Source organism: Haemaphysalis longicornis, unplaced genomic scaffold, assembly GCF_048455015.1.
Source record: "Haemaphysalis longicornis isolate Haplotype H1 unplaced genomic scaffold, Haemaphysalis longicornis Haplotype H1 scaffold_1, whole genome shotgun sequence".
NCBI classification, from domain to species: domain Eukaryota; kingdom Metazoa; phylum Arthropoda; class Arachnida; order Ixodida; family Ixodidae; genus Haemaphysalis; species Haemaphysalis longicornis.
This window is the reverse complement of record NW_027526203.1, coordinates 294098668-294121230: the sequence shown is the minus strand read 5'-3', so window position 1 is coordinate 294121230 and position 22563 is coordinate 294098668. Positions and strand designations below refer to the sequence as shown.

General features: G+C 49.3%; 1 protein-coding gene across 1 annotated transcript; it reads left to right on the top strand.

Moving 5' to 3' along the window:
• Positions 1 to 4974: 4974 nt before the first annotated feature.
• Positions 4975 to 22507, top strand: LOC144148271 (UPAR/Ly6 domain-containing protein crok-like). The gene is made up of 3 exons (XM_077679832.1): positions 4975 to 5203; positions 19441 to 19605; positions 22039 to 22507. Exons 1-3 carry the CDS (start codon positions 5131 to 5133, stop codon positions 22236 to 22238), a joined length of 438 nt encoding a protein of 145 aa, XP_077535958.1. The 5' UTR covers positions 4975 to 5130; the 3' UTR covers positions 22239 to 22507.
• The last annotated feature ends 56 nt before the right edge of the window (positions 22508 to 22563 follow it).

Here is a 22563-nt window from a genome sequence, read left to right as displayed (position 1 = left end):
GGACACTGAGTGATTTGTAAACATTGCGGGATTACTAGAGCAAATTGTAGTCCGGAGTCCATAGGCCATGTTTCGACCACTGTGAGTGCGTTTAGGCGAATTTGTTTAGTAGAAAAATCAAATCGGAAATGCGTTCCTCCTCTCTGCATCCTCGCCCATTTTCTGTGGCGTTTTCGTCTGACGTCAGGGGGAGATCATTTGGCTTGACTCGAGCTACTGCACGGCTCGCCGAACTTCCAACAGAGTCAGTCGGCCCAGCGTTTAGTCCGACGGCCGCCGACGCGTCGTCGCAATTCGGTCACTCAGTTGAAACTAAGCCACGACACGTTTGTGAACGGAAGAATGTGCGTTTCCTTTGTTTGTTTGTTTGTTTGTTTGTTTGTTTGTTTGTTTGTTTGTACACTGTATCAAGCTCCAAGTCCAGGTCGCTCCACACAGCGCACATGCGATGGTTCGCTGACTGGTACGCTTAGGAAAATCTAACGCCACTTGAAGGCGGGAAAAGTCAGCGGAGTCAATATAGGTACTAAGGAAATAAAATCAACTGAAACTTTTACCGTAAAGCGTAAAACTAGGGAGCAGGAAGCACTTTTTTGCGCTGGGTGAACAAGCACAGCGGTCAGCAGCACGACCACACATCTGCGAACGCTTTTCCGTCTAAGAAATGCAATTGCTAGACGTGAGAGATTGTGAAAATATGGGGGATGCTTACTGCACGAGCGCTATACAACAAATAGTCACCTAAGCTGCTCGAAATGCTAAAACTAAACAAAAGTGTAAACTGGTTATACATCATATACCTCATATTTCAGAAATGCCGGCAGCGCTGGTCCGTGGCCGAGTGGTCTGGAGCACTAGGCATGTTATTTTAGAAGTTGCAAGTTCGAATCTCGTGAATATGTTCTCTTTTTTTGTGTGTAAGTTAAATTATCCGTTTTCGGCCGATGTTTTCTAAACTGAGTTCACTATTTTTGGGCCTTAACGTTCACTGCTCCATGCACGAGCGAGTTCGCAGAACGCGCGCAGACTGACACTGACGCGTTAGCGAGTTCTCGTTGGCGTGCTGCTGCCATAAGCACCGACTGCTTGCGGGCAGTGGGCACAGGCCAGAATCAGCAGACCCTTGGCCTGGTGCGAACACGCTTTTACGACACAGGCATGGGTGAGGCAAGCTCCGAATATGCGGGAAAAGCGCATGGCATTTGAGCGTCTACGGTGACGCGGAGGGCGTTCATCCACTGCGTAGGCCTCGGCTAGTGATTGCTACGATTCCAAGCCGTCCTGGGAGGCTTATCTTAGGCATTTTACAGCCGGCAACAGGGCAGAAGCGTGGTATGACGATTATTGAGATATCGAGAATGCCCATCCAACGATAACGTCGGATGTCAAGCATGTTGTTTTACAGAACCGAAACCGAAACTTGTTTGAATGCAAATCTTGGACATCATCCAATCCCGGTGCACCTCCTTCCGACGTCACAGCCTTTAGTTGGTGCGGCCGCCGCACACCGCGCATGGGAGTTTTTCTTCTTTTTTGGCTTCATAAAATACTTACCGACTTATCAACCGGATAAACGATGAAAAGTGTATTAATTTGAGCCAGTCTACGCAGTGCAAGCAAAAACGGGAGCTTGACAAATTCACTTCAGTGTCCCTTTTTGACGCTTTCTCAGAAAACACCTTCATACAATTCACACAAAATAACTCCCTGCCTGTGCGCAATGATATCGCACAGCAATTCCGTATGATAGGGGTCTCCATCGGCTTACGTAATTACATCCCTCACAGATGGTAATATGAGGAGAAGGATTTTTAGGGCGGTAAGTTGTTATATCAGCTTTCTGGTGAAAAACCAACCTCGGAAAACCGGAAAACCGGAAGTGTTAAATATACAAAATATGCACAACAACAAAAAGAAATTCGGACAAATGGCCGTTTGCGTTTTGCAAGATTAATTGCTGGCCACTAAAAATAAGTGAATTTAAAGTAAAGAAATAAATCAGTGCAATGAAAACAGTGGTGCGATTTATAAAATTGCAGCAGCCCCCCCTGGTGGTGGGTCAGGCACCTCAGGTTTACTAGCATCCCAAATATAAGCACTCTGCATAAAACCGAAGCATTTTTTTCCCCCGCGTGAAAGCTTGTTAACTCGAAAATATCACGCAACCCCAGAGGAAAGGCATTTTTTTTAAATTGTTTAATTGCATTTAAAAAGAATAGTGACTGCCGTAAGTGGCCTTGTTGAATGGTTGACTGAGCTCATGACGGAGCAATCTTGTATACTTACTAACCTTGTGGCCACCGTCATTGCCTTTTATTCTTCAATTATTTTTTAAAGGGGCCCTGCAACACTTATCTTAACTTTTCTCCATATCTTAAAGGCTTTCAGACTGTATTCAACCAGCACATACAGTACTTATAATAGGTGGTCACGAAGTACCTCAGCCAAAAATGACTGATCTATGCCCTCCAGATAACTTAGAAATAGAAACTTCTTCATAAGATTTTAATTTCTTTCCCTCTATCGGCGTTCTTCGGGCACTTGAATTACGTCATTAGAGCCATGTAGCGGCTATTGGCCGGCTAGCTTCCTTTCAATTGCAGCAATGAACGCATTCGATAGCCACTTTAAAAAGAACGCCACAAAACCAAAGCAGGAACGGAAGGCGGATTTGATGCGACGAGCAAATCACGCAGTGCCGCTTTGCGCTGGAGGAAACTGAAGCTCTCACAGTGCTTAGAGACCCGAAGGAAAGAGTGAAAATGTTTATCGGAAGTGTTGCATAGACCCTTTAACAGCAGTTTCTAGCACTTCAGGTGGTACATTCTAAGGGGAATCCAGTGGTGGTTCAGCTTCACCACAATGCAGTCAAGTGACCATTCCATAGCGCCAACAAAGCAAGTTCGGTGCATGACCGCAACGTGCTTATCATTTGACTCAGAAAGTTAATTTGTGCTGTATCATGCATGCGCTAGGCAAAAAGTCACGCTTACATTGCATGATGCGACAGCGAAGAGGGAAGTTTCGTGTCAAATGGTATGTTGACACGACATTGTCATTTGCGGAAATTTTATCCGGTTGCATGGATAGGTCAATCGAGTGTCTTGTTGATGACTGATTGTTGATTGTAGGGTTTAACGCGCCAACGCAGCTCAGGCGATGAGGCGCGTCGTAGTGGAGGGCTCCGGATTAATTTTGACCGCCTGGGGATCTTAAACGTGCGCCGAAATCTCGCACACACGGGCGTTTTTGCTTTTCACCTCCATCAGAAAAGCGGCCGCCGCGGCCGGGGATCGAACCTGCGTCCTCGTGCAGCGCCTTAGCCACCGCGGCGGGTAATCAAATGGCTTGTGGTGAAGCTGAACCACAGGGGGGTCTTAGAGTGTAGGTAGCCTTCGCACTACAATCTTAAAAATCTTAAAATTATCTTAATTTAAAATTTAAACTTTAAAAAAATCTGCAGAAGATCCCGCGGTTCTGCTTCCCACCCATATGCACCTGACTAGCCGATCACAGCGGTCAAGAGAGCCAAGCATACTAATAATGACGCTGATCATTCAGCTTCGACTTTAAAATTGTTATTTGTTCTTTAACACTACGCGTAGCGAGCAGGTCATTTTGCATTACCTAATGTCACAGCGCTGATCGCATTTTTGGAGCCAAGTCATGTTGGGCCTCGTTATTTGTCAAATTTAATCATAATATAATTAAGAGAGATTTTTTAATGTTTACGACCGAACTGTATGTAATTCGGTTGAACATATAGGTGCCACCGAACGATGTTTGCGGCTCTTTCCTGCAATAATACGCGGATGTATTGTGAAAAGCGGTTTTACAGCGTTCTCAAAAGGCAAATCGAAGTAAGGTGCGTATAATATAACCAGTTAAATGAAATGTTGCATGGTGACAGATCCGCGATGGCGTACAACCGTGGTATGGTTTGTTTTAGTTCATTTCAGTAAGAACAATACGTTTATTTAACCCCGTGCTCTACACTTAAACCGATGAGCTGAATGCGAATCCAACAAAGGCACACCAGCGCAATTACTGTCGTTCGCCAAGACATGTTTCGATAAGCAGGTATATAAAAAAAAATGGACTCAGTCCTAGTCGCATGACTGAACAGCAAAGCTGTGAAACTACCTATGAAAATAGTGCAGCAACATTTATGACAAGTGTGTTTTGAACTGAAATTTGGCAATATCGTGCGCGACAGGGCGAAGTCCCAATGAATGCAAAAAAAAAAAAAACACGATTTTTTTTTTTAATTTGCGAGTTCGCATTCTTCTGAATTAACTTGTAGAGGCGGCTTGAAAACATTTGCCTTGAAACTGTGACTGATAGTATCCATGACACGTGCATATATAAAACTTCCTACTGTTATTCAGTCGTTTGTGCAGCCCAGCGTCATATCATTCGTTTTGGAATATTACCGATAAACACGAACTAAAGCCGTTTTTTTTTTGTGACCGCTTTTTAAGAGCTTATGTATCGAAAACAGAAGGGAATTACAACTTGTTTACAATGTAATTATGAGCAGCGGATGAAACTCGGCGTATTGATAGCGTCGTCTTCGAGGCGAATCGCATGCACTCGTTGTTTTCCCCAAGAAGGATACGTCAGATAGGCATCTACAGGACACTCGCGAGAAAGTTGGCTTTGCCGCAAAGCGTATTCTGCTGATGGATAATGACAGGAAGAGATCTGCGAGGAGTGAGCCGTATGCGGGTGGACAAGCGGCGTCGGGTGCGACAATGCGGACGCGGCCTTTCCCCGCCGTTACTCGCGCGTGAGCGGCGAGCGCGCGCTGTCAACGGAAGCTTGGAAAAAGCGCAGCCTCGGCTGCTGAACGAGGCTGCTGAAAGGCGGCCCGGCCCGGCTGGCCCGGCCAGCGCTGCTCTACTTTCCGCCGCCAGCGGAGTGCAGCGGCGCTGCGGCGACGCCAGAGCCGGTTGCGCCAGCGGTGGCCGCTAGGGCCGCAGCGGCGGCGACGGCGCGCGAGGCGAGCCCCACGTGACAGCGGCCGCCCGCGAGCACGAACGGCGGCAGGCTAGGAGTCGGGAGACAGCGGACACCGTGAGCCAGTCGTCGAGAGAAGCCGAGCTTCGAAAGAACCCTGCCGCCCTCGGAATGGCCCCGCAGCTGCAGCCCGCGGCCCTGGCCGCCGCCGCCTTCTTCCTGACGCTGGCCTCGCTGCCTTCGAGTGAGTGCCCGCCCTAGAGGTCGCACAGAGGTCGGCCCGCTCGGCCTTGCCGCCGCACGCGCCGCTGCACCGCGCGCCGCCGGCTACTTCCCTCCTTGCACACCGGGCCCAGCACGCCCGGGACCAGGGACCTTCTCCCCGTCTTCCGCACGATGCTCGAGCCGCGCTCCGGTAGCGAGTCGGCGCGGGCACTACCGTTTCCTACCGGCCGCCGATTGCACGGAGCGAGGCCATCCGCGGCCAACGTGAGCGAAATTATGGCGAGAAACGACCTGGATGCAGCGGTGCACGTGCGCTCACCATCCTCACATTTGACAGGTGCAATGGGGGAGCGAGCGTCCCGTCTCGTTGACCAGGTTTCGCATCCGCTGCCGTGCCGTTCCCTAGCTTGTGCGACCTTGGTTCCTTACTTCCTGCGGGAATAGCGACCGAAACACTGCACTTTTCCCCTAGCGCACGCGAGTGCCCGTCTACCCGCGATGTGGTACTTACTGAGCGCAATGCTGCAGAGGTGTGCGCAAATGCGGAGGCAAAGCTGTTTTCGAGTAAATTGCAACACAGTAGGTAGCTACGTGAAACATTTATGTTTTACTTTGCTGCCTATTGCAACCCGTGGGAATAGAAGCTTTGGTACTAACTTGAGTTTGTACCACATGTTACGACTTTTTTTTTATCGGGGTGATGGAGGCAGTTGATCTGGGGTACCATCTCCATTAGGACAGCCATCCTTTGCATCAATTTCTGCTGGACTTTCTGTAAAAAGAAAAACAGTCAATCAACACCCCTGCAAAAAGGATTCCCGCCGACGAGCCTAATTAAAGCGCTGCGAATCGGAGACGCCTAATCTATCAAGCGACCACACTGATCTCAGCGCAGTTCTCTTGCAAAGGAATCCCCGCGCATTCCTCTTCCGCATTGTGTGATTCCGTCTTTCGATTTCCCAGCGATAACCTGAGTCTCTGTCAGTACTGAACGCACATCTCCTGTTTCGGCCTCGAGCGTACGAATCGCTAACTGCTTGTCGCCGTGACTGAGAGCCATCACACGTCCTCGTCATCGGCTAATCGGTACTGGAGAGGACGGGGTCTCTTCGTGAAGTTGCTCCGTGATGGGCCCCACTAAATATCGCAGCATGTGTCAGCTAATCATTGCAGACGCTGTTTGCTGATATATTCTTCTGTAGTTGTCGATGAAGTCATCGTCATCGGCTAATCGGTACTGGAGAGGACGGGGTCTCTTCGTGAAGTTGCTCCGTGATGGGCCCCACTAAATATCGCAGCATGTGTCAGCTAATCATTGCAGACGCTGTTTGCTGATATATTCTTCTGTAGTTGTCGATGCAGTCATCGTGGGCGCATTAAGCGGTAAGTTTCCGCGGAAACAAACAAAATATATACATCTAGTTAGTGCGAGGGCAAAGGCATTAGAGGTTGCCAAAAGACTCTTGGAGTGGAAGGAAAGCATGCTTGAAATACATTAACGCTGTTCGTATTGCAGGTGTTACAAAATTAAACCAAGTTTCCTGCCTCGTCCTCTAATGCGGTTGGAAGCAAATACGAACACGGACAAATTCCGTTGACGCATAGAGTATGAGAAGCCCTTCGAGCAGCAGTCGCTGCCACTTACTTAAAAACAGCCCGCGATTCTCCTGCTTTCGCGTGAAGAGCACGAAATCAAGTGGAGGGTAATGGAAGCGCACGTGCGCTTGGCATCGGCCGGCTATTTCGACATGCGGTATCATCATTGCGAAAAAGGGGGCTCCGAAATGGTCCGCTAGATTCGTGCTGTACAGGATATGGCGAAATCAAAATCAGAGGACCGACATTCCTTTTTTTCTGTGTAGCTGTCGTTCACTGCAGCCCCGTCTAGCTTGCATGATACTGATTTCGTACGCGTGTCGTGTTGGAGTCCATGGGGACGGGATGGAGAGACAAGTGCACCAGAAAACCGCTCCCGGCGTACCGGTGCACGGTCGGCGCGCGTGCGCGTACATGCAGTGGTCCAAGCGTGGCTGAATGCGGGGCGCGTACGCCCAGAGGTACTGGGCCGTGCATTTAGTACGGTACCATTGCGTGTTTTTCAGGCTGGTATAATTCTTCAATGTCCCTAAGGCAGGTGGAAGTATGGCCCAGGTTGCGCTTATTATCTTATCGGATAAATAATGATAAAAATAGTGTCTTGCCACAAAGGCGCTCTTGGGAAGATCAATACGCAAGTCAAAAAATGGGGCAGCCGTTGAGGTCACACCAGGTCGTACATCATCCAGTAGTTTGGGTGTGGCTCTGTGGAAGCGCAGTATTTAGTGCCGCCTGTCTTCTATGTGCACAGGCTACCGTTGCAGTGCAAGGCTCACTCATATTCATTTATTTATACTGCGTGAGTGAAATGAAATTAGTGGCTGGATTTTCCTGTTATAAGTTTGAGTAAATCAAATGCATGGTACGCAGTCTTTTCTGCCTGTCAAGTTACCTGCACTATCTCGCAGGTAGATGTGAACGCTCGCCGAGCAGCTGAAGCGACTGCTATTACATGCACTCAGCGCTCGGGAAATCGGAATCAAGGAGTGCAGGTGTCAGTTTCGCTGGCCGAAGATCTTCATCATTCTACTCTGTAATCGTAAAGAGAAGGACGAATGCGAAAAGAATTTATCGTGGATGGGGGATTCTCCTTGTCTTGTGGTGGCTTGGGCTTCGCACTACTCGGGAGAACTTTGCCGTTTTACCTTTTTAGAACTGACTAGGAGCAATCGGGCTTCTGTAAAACTGATTGGAGGTAAACTATTAAAAACCCGCCGCGGTGGCTCAGTGGCTAAGGCGTTGCGCTGCTGAGCACGAGGTCGCGGGTTCGATTCCCGGCCGCGGCGGCCGCTTTTCTGATGGAGGCGAAAAGCAAAAACGCCCGTGTGTACGAGGTTTCGGCGCACGATAAAGATCCCCAGGTGGTCAAAATTAATCCGGAGCCCTCCACTACGGCGCGCCTCATCGCCTGCGTTGCGTCGGCGCGTTAAACCCCACAATCAATCAAACTATTAAAAAAAAGAAAGAAAGGGCACATTTGTCTTGCCACATGCCAGCCCTGCTGGAACAATGTGAAAGGACGCAAAAATATGTGAGGCGCACTTGGGGCTTTCTGGGAGCACTGACAATACCAAATTCTTGGCATGCATATCCGTCGCGCGACAACCGAAAAACGCAAGTTTGAAAGTTATGTAACATTGGTATCTCTTTACTCGCTGTTTCCGAGCGCGTCCAAACGATTTTTGACGTCCAATATTTTCTTGCCTCAGCTAACCAAATTCCTGAACACCGTCAGAAGTCCTTGCTGAAGCAGCGTGTACGGAGACCATGCCCAACAATTGTGGACATTAGACGCTTCTTCGAGAACCGAGTTCAGTGTCCTATGCACTAGAACAACTTCTGTGCAATGAATGTTCACAAGCTCCTGTGCATAGAGTTACGCCCGAAGACTTCCATCTCTTCCGACTTGGCAAAACCACATCGGAAACGGGATACTTAATCCAAAGCAACGTTTTACCATCTGAGCTGAACCTTTCGAAAAACTCAAGAAGTTCGAAGAATTAGTCGTGAAAGCAGCGTGATGTGCAGACATACTATAAACGTGTAGCTTGCGTGATGGACGAAATATATTTGCCTGGTTCGTCGTAAAATTATTTCGGCCCAACGCGTGCCTTTAAAGAATATAGTATAAGGTGGGCCGAACTCCTTCCCACTTTTTTGGCGTCTTTATTTCTTGCTTACTTTTTAAACTTTGCCGGCAAATAATGCCCCGGGCCACAATTTATCCAGGCCAGCATCTTGCTCTTTCACCTGGACATCAAAGCATACCGGTAGTGACCGACGTCGTCAAAAATTTTTCTGGAAAAAAAAAAAAGGGGGGGCGGGGCGGGGCAGCTGTACCTGTGTATCTTCGGAGGGAACCAAATTATTGCTTTCGAACAATGGAACAAATAAAGAAAAATGAATTCGCATCATTTAAAGTTCCCGGTATTTCTAACCAAACCGAACTTTCATCCAGCTTCCGCGAAACCCAAGCTCCTTACAGCCTTCATATCGGATCCAGGTGGGGAAAGAGGGGAAGCTGCAACCGCCCGTCCCCCGTTGTACCCTCCTGAGCACGCCCATGACTATACCACGTGCAAGGCCTGTCGATGGGGTGTTTCTGGTTGGATGGATACATTTATTCTTACTGACATGGAAGGACGTTGGCAGCGCCTGTCGCGATCCAGCCCACGACAAGACAAGGAGTACGCGTCGATAGAATAACGAATAGAAAGCAATTGCGCTTATGAGGCGACGCCCGCATTGAAACAAGAGAGAAAACAAACAAACAACGCGAGGCCCGTCGTACCTAACACCGTCGTGGACGGTTTTTTTAGCTTAAACCATATTTAGCAGAAAGCAGTAAGCGAAGTATTGCGAAAAGGCTTCATGGAAGGTCGGGGAGTAAAACGCTGGTGACAGGTTTCAGCTGTACAAAAAAGCACTCTTCTACAGCGGCGCAATATGTCCAAACGGTTAAATATAGGCTTCGCCTTCTAGGACAAGTAGAGGAAATAGACAAAATATTCTTGATGGATGATATTTCTCGCCCCTTAGTTATCTAGCTCCGCTTCTTAGCCACCCTTCCGCCAGAAGCGAACGCTTCACCGCTCTAGGAATCGAGAGGCATCCACGCAGAGGTGTACAAAATTTTTGTATTAGATCTGCTTTATGATAAAAAGAAAGCAAGGCGCTAGAAGGGCGGAGTATAGGACATGGTTAGAGGATATGGTTATGTGAAAAGGGGTGAATAAAGATAGCGTGTGCTTGGACCTTACACCTGGCAGACATGTAACGCAGGTAGCGTCACACACGGAACTTCCGCCCGCACCCTTCAACGAAAACATTGTGTCCCTGTCGCCCTCTGCAGGCGTGCCTTGAACTTCCCTTCATTGTTTCCTCTCTCATCCGGGTCGGTTATGGAGTGTAAATTAGGTGGTCGCGCATATTTTCCAGGCGCAGCACACAGTGTTAATCATTGAAATTGGGATCTCTATTCACCGCGCTTCCAGGGCGAGAAGATACCTTTACGGCTACTGTCTTTCCTGTTTTCTTCACGCCTACGCAGCCCTCCCTACTTCGCTGTTTTTTACACTACAGAGAAGAACGCACTCGCACGATCAATCTTCCTCGGGTGCCTTTCGAAATCTAAACAGTTTACTGTTCAGATTTCGAAGGTGGCAGCTTCTCCTGGCATTAAAAGGATAGTTCTTGACCACAGACGAGGCCTGCGAAAACTGCGAGCAAGGCTCAGATGAACTAATAAAGCAGGGTTCGTTTCTAATCTACTCAGATCGTATTTTAAAATGCGGTAAGCGCACACGCGCACACCTTTTTCTCGCTTGGCCCACGAGGATGCTTACAATCAACTGCGGGGTTAACTACAATTCGCCAACTTTTCTCATATAACACGTGAATGGTATGCTGGCATAGAATAAGTGTAGCGTCTTCCCCATGCGGATGATTTCCGTTTGTTGCTTCAGAAAATACTGTACGATACTACCAGACATACTGAAACGGATCTGGCCCGATCACGCTTTCTCAGATTCCGGGTGACGTTCAAAGGCGAAATGAAAGCGAGCGGCAGCAAGGAAGCTACCCACGGGGTAACACGGTGGAGTGATATCCGATACTTCTCAGAGCCGCCTGATAGCAACTGCCGTGTCCGGTGCGTTTCCAAGTGAGCGCTGCGCCCGTACGTTTCGTTGACGAACCCTCAATCCGCATGCCGTATGCCAAGTCATACTTCTGGTAGCACAAACGGGGAAACTCCGATGTTTTAGATGGTCTTTAGGTTCCTTTACCAGCTTAGCCGTAATAAGACTTCAATTCGTTATAAATTTATTTGATATACAGCTGCTGTCCCTTAGCCCTTGCTTCCCTGCAAAGCTTTCGCGGCGCGAAAAGCGCTTTAAAAGTACTTACGCACAATTACCAATCACGTTAATTCCCTCGCAGTCGACAAATACCTGAAGCTGCTGGCTGATCGTTGTCTTCTCCGCCTTCGTTTTTTGACTCACGCTAAGAACAAAAACAAAGCCAGCATACACGACAGACTTAAAGGAGGTGGAGGCACCGTAGTGAGCGCTATAGGGCACGTATGCGGCAGGCGCGTTTCAGCGGCGACGGTAGCAGTTGCGCATGCTCTTTCCTGCGCACTGGCAACCGGCTGGTTTGACTTGCAGACTAGCGATGTGTGACGCGCGGGCTTCGAGCGTTTTGCAAGAGCCCTGTGTGCGTGCTGCGGCGGCATCGTGGGCTGGATGCGACACCGATTCCGTAAATGAGAAGAGAAACAACGCAACGCTGCAGTGACACCAAGGCCTCGCGTTCAGCCCTGTTCGTTTCTGCATGTGTGTGGATCGTTTGCGGTGTCATTTGCGTCATTGTCACGTTGACTGCGGATAGATCCTAAGCTCCACGACTGCTGCGCTACCTAATGCCACGTTTTCGCGGCGCGTACGGGGATACCCCTGCGTAGTTCATACGCATTCGTGCGGTGTTTCTGCTTTCTCTCGCTTGTTTTTTGCCTTTTGTGCCCTGCAAGACTTGTTATGGTCATGTACGTGCGCAAGCATTCTTTTGAACACGTGAAGAAGCGACTGTGGCTTGGTAGGGTGCTTGGACGCCAAAAAGAGGTCGCATTGTTCTGCGCGTTGTGCCCTTAGGAGCGTCAGTGACAGAAGCAGATCACCACCGCCCGCGGGCGTTTTACACGCGTAGGTTTATGTAGCCTCTTTTAAACTTGATAGCTCGTTATGAATAAACATTTGTTCATAAAATAAAAAGAAGCGCTGCTAGGGGGCTTTCAGTGGCGCCTCTACAGGCAGTGCTCATGGGCAGATCGAAGCAACTACATCGCTTTCAGCTCGTACAACAGCAGCAATGGTACGAGAGAAGAAAACTTAGTTTTTATTGTATAGTTGTTGAAAATGTGCCACACATGTTCCTTTAGGAGAGAATGTCTGAGGGTAGTAGGTTCCCGACGAACCCCAGGTCGTTCATAATTTCTACAATCGAACGCACATTTTAAAGCAGTGTATATGCCCTGAAGCCATCTGTTGAGATGTGTGCCATATTCAGTTGTTGTGAACATGATAGATCAGATGGCTGTAAGCTTGGTTTGGCTGCAGCTATGTTGCAGGTGGTACATTACTAAAAAAACGTGCGCAGATAAGTTAGCATGAGTGTTCCACAGATGTATAGCACGGCTGCATGCAGTGTCGCGCGATTTGCATTAATTAAATCCCCTAAGACGAATAATACTTCTCTGTTTGACCGAGTGGAATTGAAATAGGCGACGATTCTTGAATGGTTAGTTTTCATTGAATCCGAAAAAAAGGAGAAAGAAAAAAAAAAAGCAAAAAAACCTTATAGTTCTCAGAAAAGTTGGCAAGCCTACCGCTACATTAATCCTTGGTTATTTATTATGCGACGTTGGACGGCGTTAGCGGAGTGTTTATTCTCAACCATTACGTGGGGTCCTCGAATAACCGCGGGTTATCGCGCAAGTAGAATCTGCGACCAGTGCGCACGTTGGCCATTCTGAGCAGCGTTGCACCGTCAATGGTTGGGCAGGGGATCGCGCTAGCGTCGGCCCGCACTGAGTAGCCGTTGCCACTGTTCGGTGGAAGGGGCGTGAATGGAGCCCGGGGGTGACAGTCTGACCCACTGCGAGAGCGTCGCCCTTGAGAGACCGCGAGCACCCATTCCCGCCTCTCCAGTGGCCGCCATCGTGTTGGTTTGCTTGGTTCGAGTCTCGTTGCCGCGTCACGCAATGCGAGCCGAAAAGAACATACCCGTAGAGGTGTATGGGACAACGCCTAATAAAACGGCTAACAAACTCAACCATTTCAGCAAATGGGCAAGTTCGATAGAAGAATAAATCGATCGCTCAATAAATTAGTGTGCGAGCGCTAGGAGGGTCGACCCCGAGAAGTTTGTGCGCGTGCACGGAAGCCTAGCACACTTTCATACCATCAGAGTATCACATACCAGCACAGGGCCTTGGTCAACGATTTATAAGCACGAATGTATGCTGCCTATGATTCGCGCTCGTTAAAGAGAACAAGCAAGGTTCATTTGGAACCGCTTAATGGCGCAAATGAACCAAATCATACTTAGTTGCGCACTTGCGGACTTATACTTGCAGACCGTACGATTCGTCTGCTAAAGTTAATCGTTGCTTAATTCTCAATTCACCTTGTTTTTTCTTCTTCTTGTGACTTATTACTGACACATTACTTCGCATTACTATCACTAGAGTTTTACTGCTCCTGCAAGGGCGCCTAAACGATTTCCTTCCCATAATTTTATTCACGGCGTCGACTGTATTACGCGAGAAAACGCTTGCAAGTGTAGTTTGAGTCCCCCGCAGAGGGTACGAATGGTCTTAATTATTAGATTATGTAGGATGTTCGAAGTGGATAAAGTGCTGTTGCGTGTAATAATTGGTGCTTAAGTCAATATTCAGTTAGGAAGGCCAGAGCCGACCTCTGTGAAAAAAATTGTTCATTTCGGACTGAAAAAAAGTGCACGTTTCTAGAATCACATGGTCATAATCCCCTTACCGTCATTATCGAATTATCGTCATTCTCATCATCATCATTATCGTCGGGCTTGAGCCCCACCCCCCGAACTTGAAAACACTTCCGAAGCCTCTTATTTCATGTCAGCAGCTGCATGTGCTGTGACCCGGGTGGCGGAATAACTTTGGGAACAAAAAAGAGAGGGGAGCTTTAATGCACACAAGAAACGCTAAAAAGGAGCTTCGATGGAAGTCAAATGATGGTTGTCTGTGACTTCGGGATGAAACCACGGTGGACGACAGGCGACTGTGTCCAGCAGGCAAAGGGGCAAAAGTGTTATCTAGGGCGAGTTGGTGCAATATACTCGCGAACTTAAAACAGTGCAAACTACTAGGGACCAGACAAAGAAAAACAATGATGTGTCTGTCTTTCATTTCTTCGTCTGGTCTTTCGTCCCCCGCGCTATTTTAAGTTTTTTGACGGCAGCCCAAGTGCACACAGAGGTATTTCCTGTGTATGGTGCAAGAGCTTCAACTCTCGGCATCAGGCGATGTGAGCCAGTTCACCAGTTGTGCTAAATTGCGTTCAGTCGGCTTCGGCCTGGAAGGCAGAATAAAGGAGTAAATCGAGGAAGCCCGGTAGTGGCTTCCATTGTCTCCAAGTTAACGCCCTCTATGCGATGCCACTATGTACGGGTCATGTGATGAACCTGGGCCTGGTCTGTCAATCAGGACTGCAAGGCAAAACATATGGTTAGGCGGGCTGTCGTAGATATCGGACCGTCAGCTTTTAGGAAAAGTCGGCGGGGGAGGCGAAACCTTTCAGCCACCTATCGGTGCGTGAAGGGTAACCAAGAACTAGCGGATCCCCGTGTTAGATATATGTCAAGGCTGAACACGTGGAGCGAGTTGATGACTGGGACGACGGTCCAGTTTATGGAACAATTGATGGGACTGTTGAAGGCCCGACGTTCGCATGCAGCGGCTACCGGGAGTAATGCCGCTACATGATGGGAAGCATGAGGCTGGCATAAGAACGCCATTGGTCGGTTGTGTTCACGTCAGACTGGTGCAGCGGCTGGTGGGCAGCGGGACGGGTGGTGAGGGATGTTCTCAAGCGTACAAAGGGCGTGGAGCTTTTTCATATATGGCACCCGCGACGATATCACGTCGGAAGCACGCTGGAAGGTGTAGCCGTTGCAGCTTGTCATAATGGTATGGGAGGACAGCGTCGCTAGAAATGGCTAGGTCGGAATCTGGGTACGCTGCATTGTTCTTGGGAAAGCTCACATTTGGGCGGATAGCAAGTTGAGACGGATGGCAAGCTTGGACAGATGGTGTCACATGTTCAAGGGTTCAAAGACGGCAATACGACAGCGTCATCGTGCTGGGCAGACGGGCCGAAAGAGAAGGATTGAGGAGGAATATGAAGCGCTAAGGAGGAAGCAGATGAGCTTCCAGCAAAGATAACTTCTGTACACTTTCTCGCTCGCACAAAGGGGATAGGCTAATCACGGCAAACTGCATAAACACGTGTGCATTATTAGCCAAGCTACACCATTTTAAATGTTGAACTCTCGCCGTTCCGCGTTTTAATGGCGCCCTTGTTGAAACATGCCTCCATGCTGGGCGTGACGCGGTGGCTCAGTGGCTAAGGCGTTGCGCTGCTGAGCACGAGGTCGCGGGTTCGATTCCCGGCCGCGGCGGCCGCTTTTCTGATGGAGGCGAAAAGCAAAAACGCCCGTGTGTACGAGATTTCGGCGCACGATAAAGATCCCCAGGTGGTCAAAATTAATCCGGAGCCCTCCACTACGGCGCGCCTCATCGCCTGCGTTGCGTCGGCGCGTTAAACCCCACAATCAAATCATGCTGGGCGTGACCCTTTCGTCCCGCAGGCAATGACGTAGGCCGAGGGCTTCGCCCTCCAATAGGACGTGGGAGATTTCGCTGTCGCTGCGTTTGCTCAGCGTGCGGTTTTACGGAATGACATTCACGGATGGCAAACAACGTCAATCTTTCTCGTCGGCAGACCGCGATAATGTTTAACGGCATACACCAGAATCCGATAAGGACCGAAAAACTCGGGCGCGACGCATGGCTGCTGACGCAATCGAACATTAAGCGTGAGTGTCTCCACGTGTTCATCTTGTGTAAACGCTCGAAACGGCCATCTGTGGTGCTCATCCCACCGAACTTCCCTACGCGAATGAGTCGGTTTGAGTGGTTCGTAAACGCGCTCAACCAAGAATTGTGGATATTTTATCAAGCAGCATTTTGGTTATGCCCGCCACGAAGCCCGGTTGTATGCAGCCATGCGTCAACTGTCTGCTTTCAGAGATTCTCAACGGCGCTGTAGGAGTCGCCCAAGTGAAGTGCGCAGTGCATGATCGCTTTGGCTTCTGGTCGTTGTCCCATCTCTGTGGGACGATAGCGGCCACTCAAGATAGGAACCACTCGTTCGCGGATAGCATCGACCGAGCGGTAACCATACGGAGCTGGGCGCCCTCGTGCCGGAGTACGACTTCGTCCCGAGCGCCAAGAGAACGCTGACGCGTGCTGGAAAAACACTCGAGTGCCAAAGTCATCGAAAACGTCAGCCTACTCGAAGCGTCCGTCCGAATTGTTGTTGTCGCTCGGGGACGCGCATAGCGATCCAAATAATAATTCGCGCGTCTGCGAGCTTGGGGAGGGAAAGTTTGGATTAAAATATGAGATTTGTCGTTTAACGTTGGGGGAGGGGGTGTTGGGGGGACAGAAGAAGAGCCTGCCGCGGAGTTCTTTGATCTATACGGTACAAGGGAACGGTAAGCTTCAGTGAAGGTAAACCAGGGGCCGGAGTAATTACGAATTATGTTGTTATCGGGTCTCCACCAGCTCGCTTGTTTACTCTTTAGAGAGTGCAAAACATATTTATTTTTATACCAATGTTTGTAGTCGGTGCTAATGAAGAGGGCGAGAGGCCAGCGTTCGTGACCTATGTTTTGCCGAGACTCGTTCTTTTTTTTTTTTTTTTTTTTGAGCCATGGGAGCATAAGCGTAGGTTTTTTTGAAAGGGGTTATAGACTAAATTATGCCTACTCAAGCCTCGGCCTTCAACAAGTACACTGAACAGCTTAGAAGGATTCAATGCATCGGGAGCCGCGAATTCGAGTAGCTGTTAGGCCGCCAGACCATTTGTCCCCGCTGCCGCCAGTGTCGCCGTCGCGCGAAAATTTAAATTTACACAAATATTAATGGTGCCTTCACTCAAATTGGCGCTTAGAGCCACATGGGGTTTCTATCAATATGCCATTAATATGTTCATTTCCAAAGTCCTTTCTAAAAGTCCTTTCTAATAGGCCGAGCTTATGGTCACTGTACAGGATACGAGAACTACAAGCACATTTGCTGCGCACAGCGATGGCGGGCCCGGCAGCGGGCATGCACGTCGAGCATTGTCGAGACGGCCTCTGGCGAGAGTGACCTATTTCTCTGCAGAGTGCCCTATCGGATCTTGTCTTGCGGAGAATGACGTCAAGCGCGGCGAAACTCCTTGTCCCCCAAGCCAACAGCTTGCTCGCCGTGCTGAGCCGTAAAATGGCGTGGCGTACCGATAACCGGTTTCCCAGAAATTTCGAGTGCAATACACGAGGGCACACGGCTTCGCTTGCATCTTTCCTTCTTTCTTTTGCTGGAGTCTTTCTTGCCAACTTTATTTTTTTTTAATCTTCACAATGGTCTTCTTTGTAATGCAGTCGTTCTGATGAGTAGTAGCTTTGATGCAAGGAATACTATTTTTATAACAGGCGGTGCGGCTGTCCAGTATTTTCTTGCTGTCGTGTTTGGTTTAGTACATACTCCACATTAAGCAAAGCAATCGAGCTCTCAACAAGTTCGGAGAAATTAGTGGAGGGAAAAGTTATCGGTTGCCGCCGTCAACCTAACTCTGTCGAACATTTTCAAATTGTCTCGCGTTTCCTGACGCTTTATAGAGTTCAAAATGTGAACAGTTTAATATTCTAGGGCGATGTCCGCTTCAAACAGGCTGGTGGTGGCAGGTCACTTCACTAGTGATTCGATACTGCGGTTTGCACGAGTGAGATTACCGGGTGGATGTGTGAGTTCACGGGGGGAATGAGCCCATGGGAACGAGAGTGAGAGAGAACGTAACAATGGTTTCATGTATAGTGGCGAGGTCTGCCTAACAGGCTGCCCGACCCGCTACGTAAATTAAACAAAAAATAAAGATAAAAAACAAGAAAAATAGGAGCACACGTTTGCGTAAATTGGAAACGACTCTGTGGCTTTGTATCTACAGACGCTTCATTTGCCCCGAAAAAACAGCAACAACACAACAGGGCTTTCGTTGCGCGCAAGCGCCAGGATGGTGCACGGACCAAGAAGGTCTCTTAGCGTGATGTTTGGACGGTCTCAAGAATTGTATAGCGGAGACACGGACATAAAACATGCTCCATGTCTTCGCAAACCGGGCGGGCACTTCAAGCACACACGCAGCCACTCATTCATATATCTGTGTCCTTAAGTAGCATCAGAGTCCTTCAATGCTTTGAAGGACTCTGGTAGCATTCAGGGACCCGGGGAGAAAGAAGCGGGAAATTGCCTTTCCACAAAGATTTCACTTTTTTAATTTTAGTCTCATCTAAGCCTAACCCTCTAATTTAGGACCATTATATCGAAGCCGACCTTTTCCTTTGCTGCCCCCGTTCCTACTGCTTGTATGGTGCTCATAATAATGTGACGTACTTATTGGGTTCGGAAAAGAAGAAACCTGCCACGCAGTCAAATACCTATATCTGTAAAGCTTTCAAATTGTCCGTTTTGAACATCACCACTCTTCAAGGCCGTGCGGCTGTAACTAGGCCAAAAATAATTTTCTTTTGCAGAAGAAATAAAATGACTTGAGAAAGGAACTTGTGTCTTGTTTTAATACATTACGATAACGATGATAATGCAGCAATGAGCATAACAGTACTTAAGATTAGCTGCGAAAAAGTTTTACAGATGGAGGGGAGAACACAAAAAGCACTGAAACAACGTAATCTTGACAATACGAGCGCAAGACGTGGATAGTTTCAGCCGTTACTTCTGTTCGTCCCTTTGTCACGAATACCTTTGCGCAAATAATCCAGTATGAAGCTCCAACTCTACAGCCTTTTTCTAATGAACGATAATTACAAAGATAACGACAAAGACTGTTAAAAATGGTTGTCGGCGGATGAAGCTGAACGCTAGAGACTCCTAAACTTCGCTCTGACAAAACCTGTTTACTGCACGACTGCGAGGCTGCGACTAAACAAACTTTTCAGGGTCAGAAGCCTATAGCGCCTGTAGGCTATGTTATATCACGAGGGCAACTTCAACATTTATGCTCTACCTCGGAGTAGCGAGCTCAGACTGCCTTACTGTATAAATAAAAAATAGAATAGAATTACAAGAAGAAGAAAAAGAAGTGCAATCTACGATGTGAAGCATTTAAAGGCGGCATAAAAGAAAGGTTGAGACAAAGTACTCGACCGTGTCGCAGTATGTAATCCAGTTGGCCGCCTGATTTTGCGGGTCTCATGAAGCAGGGATTGGTTGCAATCCTCGCGCGGCCCTGCGTGACAGGCCGGATGGCAGGTGCTCAGTGTTGCGTGTTTGTTCTGTTTCAGCGACAAGCGCCATCGAGTGCTTCGTATGCAACTCGGCAAACGAGCCCGCGTGCGAGAACGAACCGGCAGAGACCATGCTTAAGAACTGCAGCGACCAGGCCAAGGGCTCCAAGTACACGGCATGTCGGAAGATTGACCAGAACGTCGACTTCGAAGTTAATGGCTGTAAGTATGCGCTGCACTATAGGGATGACCAGCAATGGGTGTGAGCTCTTGCACTTTCTCGGGGTTTAGATTCGGCCTAAAGCAGCGCCCGCCACCAGCTTGATCAAATAATACGAGGGTTTCATAACGATATACGCCTTTGCTATCGAGTTTTGATCAATGGCAGCGAAAATTGTATGTTAAGCGCCGCATAATGTCTACGCAATCGAAGCAGGTTTCTTGTAATGCCAGTTATGTTCTCGATTTAAACGACGTAGACGAAGGGTATGCGACAAAAAGCAAGAAGCACTTTTCAGTTAGGGGAGGGAAGTTTGCCGAAGTAGCACCCAGTCCTCAGGGGCGCATTTAATGAGCTGTATGTGTTAAATACTCGCGCTCAGAACGTTCAGAACAAGCGTGCTTTGGAATTCGGGCTATGGGGTACCTAGTAAAGAACGCTCCGTTTACTCTTTGACCTATTAACGTTGCAACTTTCCGATTTTACGCGTGAAAATGCGACCTTCTAACCTCGGCTTTGTCTTCTCGATAATCTTGGCGGAACAGCAGGGTATTTTCCCCCATAGCGTCAAACTGGAGCAGCGAGCCCTACGTAGTTCCGCAGTCCGTAGACAAGTGCCACTCGCGTAGCCAGCACCTCCCCAGCCAACGCGTGCGTCAGCCCCACCGAGCATCCCGCCGCCTTGCGTTTTCTTTTCTGGGTAAAAGTGTCAAGGCCGCGGCGGCGAGAGATTGCACCGCTGTTCGGTAAAGCGGAAAGAACAGGCTTGTTCCGCTTACTCGACGCATTGCGCGACGCGGATACTTGCGGGGGGGGGACTTTTTGCCGTTCCTTCCCGCTCCGTGTTGCCGTTTACCGATGCCCTCGTTATTAACACCGTATACACGTGGTTCCACAGCAGTAACCCGTCGCGGTACCCGCCGCGGTGTCGCAGTGGCTAAGGCGTTGTGCTGCTGAGCACGAGGTCGCGGGCTCGATTCCCGGCCGCGGCGGCCGCTTTTCTGGTGGAGGCGAAAAGCAAAAACGCCCGTGTGTACGAGATTTCGGCGCACGTCAAAGATCCCCGGGTGGTCAAAATTGATCCGGAGCCCTCCACTACGGCGTGCCTCATCGCCTGTGTTGCGTCGGCGCGTTAAAAGTAACCCGCCGCGTTGGCTCGGTGGCTGGAGAAGCAGGGGAGGGCGTTGCTTTCCCGATTTAGAAAGACTAGAACTCACGGGGGTCGAAATTTTGGCACGCGGTTAAAATCCCCAGATGATATAAGCTAATTTATAGGTCTCCGCTACGTTGTGCCGCCTCGTAGTCCGGGTATATTCGGTGCGGCGAGCCCCAACTTAGAACTCCTAAAGCGAAGAGTGGGCTCTAAATTCGGGATCACGTAAACATGGCGCTCGGGCTCACAACACTTTGGAGCGAGGTTTGTTGTGCACTTGGCAGTTCAAATTGAGCGAAAAAAATGCTATTGCACAGGAAAAAGAGCTGCAAGGTGGCGGACACTTCTTGTCGCTGAATTCAATGTTGTTTAACTAAAATTGAAGGCTAGACTTCTCAGGAATAAACGTTTTTTTAAGGTATGGTTTCATGGTGTTGTGATATTTTCTCCCTTTTTTCAAAAGCAGTAAGCGCGCAGGGTTCGGAAAATCGGCAGCAGGGTCTAATTCTATAGGATTCAAAATGCGACCCCCTCGCACGAGTTTTGCACGAGGTCCGCTTAGGGCTTGCTTACGGCCTGCTTTAAATGGTTATCTTTGAAGACTATAAATCATAAACCGTAAGCCCGTAACAGAAGCACTTCCTTAAGGAATTTTTAGTGCCATTTGCTAAGAAGCGTCAAAATGGGCCTTTCTGCGCGTGGGGGACACTGTGGGTGCAACTGAATGAGAGTGGAATGTACAGTTAGCACGAATGAGATAGTCGCGCAGCTCCTGCCAGGAGCCTGTACATTTTGGGCGCCCAACAAGGTATTGAGATGAAAAGGTTATGCTCTACCAGTGCGTGGGCGGCGCTCTCGATACGGCGGCCAGGCAGCACGATAACGTCAATCAGCGCTGGTATTGGTGTCGGGAGGGGGAGAGGTATGCCTCGCCGATAGTAATGCAATCAGCGGTCGACGAGAGCTCAGAAGAATGACGTAGTGATTGCTTCACCCCTTAGAGTGTAGTCTAAGCTGTCTTTTATGGTTACGACAAGTGTTTGCTATTCGGGCCATACAAGCAGGCCGACATTAAAATGCCCATCTTTCGCCCTAGTACAAACCACGATGACGGACCGCCGAGAAGGTAAATAATTTCTATTTCTGAAATGTTGATTCCATGCTAACATCTCTTGCTCGCACGGACGGTTTCATTAGAGCTATGCTCGAGCGTAAATTGCCGCTGTGCGTGACAGAGAAACGCACAAAGCAGCAAACAAGCAAACCTGTGCCCTTCTCGCAGTGCCCCCGGTGAAGCGCGTGGTTCGCCAGTGCGCGGAGGACGGCGAGCCGGACAGGGCGTGCTACTACAAGGCCGGCTTCGGCGGCCGCGTCAACGTGTGCCACTGCTTCGAGGACAAGTGCAACGGCGCCGGAGTGCCAGCCGCGGCCGCGAGCGTGGCGGCCTTTGGCGTGCTACTCGCGCTGCGGGTCATCGCGTAGCAGCCAGCCAGCGCCCAGCAGCGCCGCCCGTCAGCCCGCTGAGCAGCGTCGGGCTGCCGTGCCCCGTGGCTCTTCTTGTGCTCAGGACAGACGCCGATAGCGCCGCGACAGCAGTTTCCTTCTACGCCCAACCTTTGGTGACTCGATTTCTCGTAGCAGCGCCGTTGCCGGCACCTCTTGTACCTCACGGTCGGTCCCGTATGCTCAGAACCAGCTAGCGTCCCCGGTTTACTATCGTCTTCAGATGCAGCCGTCGCTCTTCATTCATACAAACACACCTCCCCTTCCTTCGGCCACATAGCGCGCGCGTTCCAGCGGCAGGCCG

Coding starts and splice junctions, on each gene's coding strand:
- LOC144148271 (XM_077679832.1), top strand. CDS start 5,131: ATGGCCCCGCAGCTGCAGCCCGCGGCCCTGGCCGCCGCCGCCTTCTTC. Junction 5,204..19,440: donor GCTGGCCTCGCTGCCTTCGA/GTGAGTGCCCGC, acceptor GTTCTGTTTCAG/CGACAAGCGCCATCGAGTGC. Junction 19,606..22,038: donor CGACTTCGAAGTTAATGGCT/GTAAGTATGCGC, acceptor CCCTTCTCGCAG/TGCCCCCGGTGAAGCGCGTG.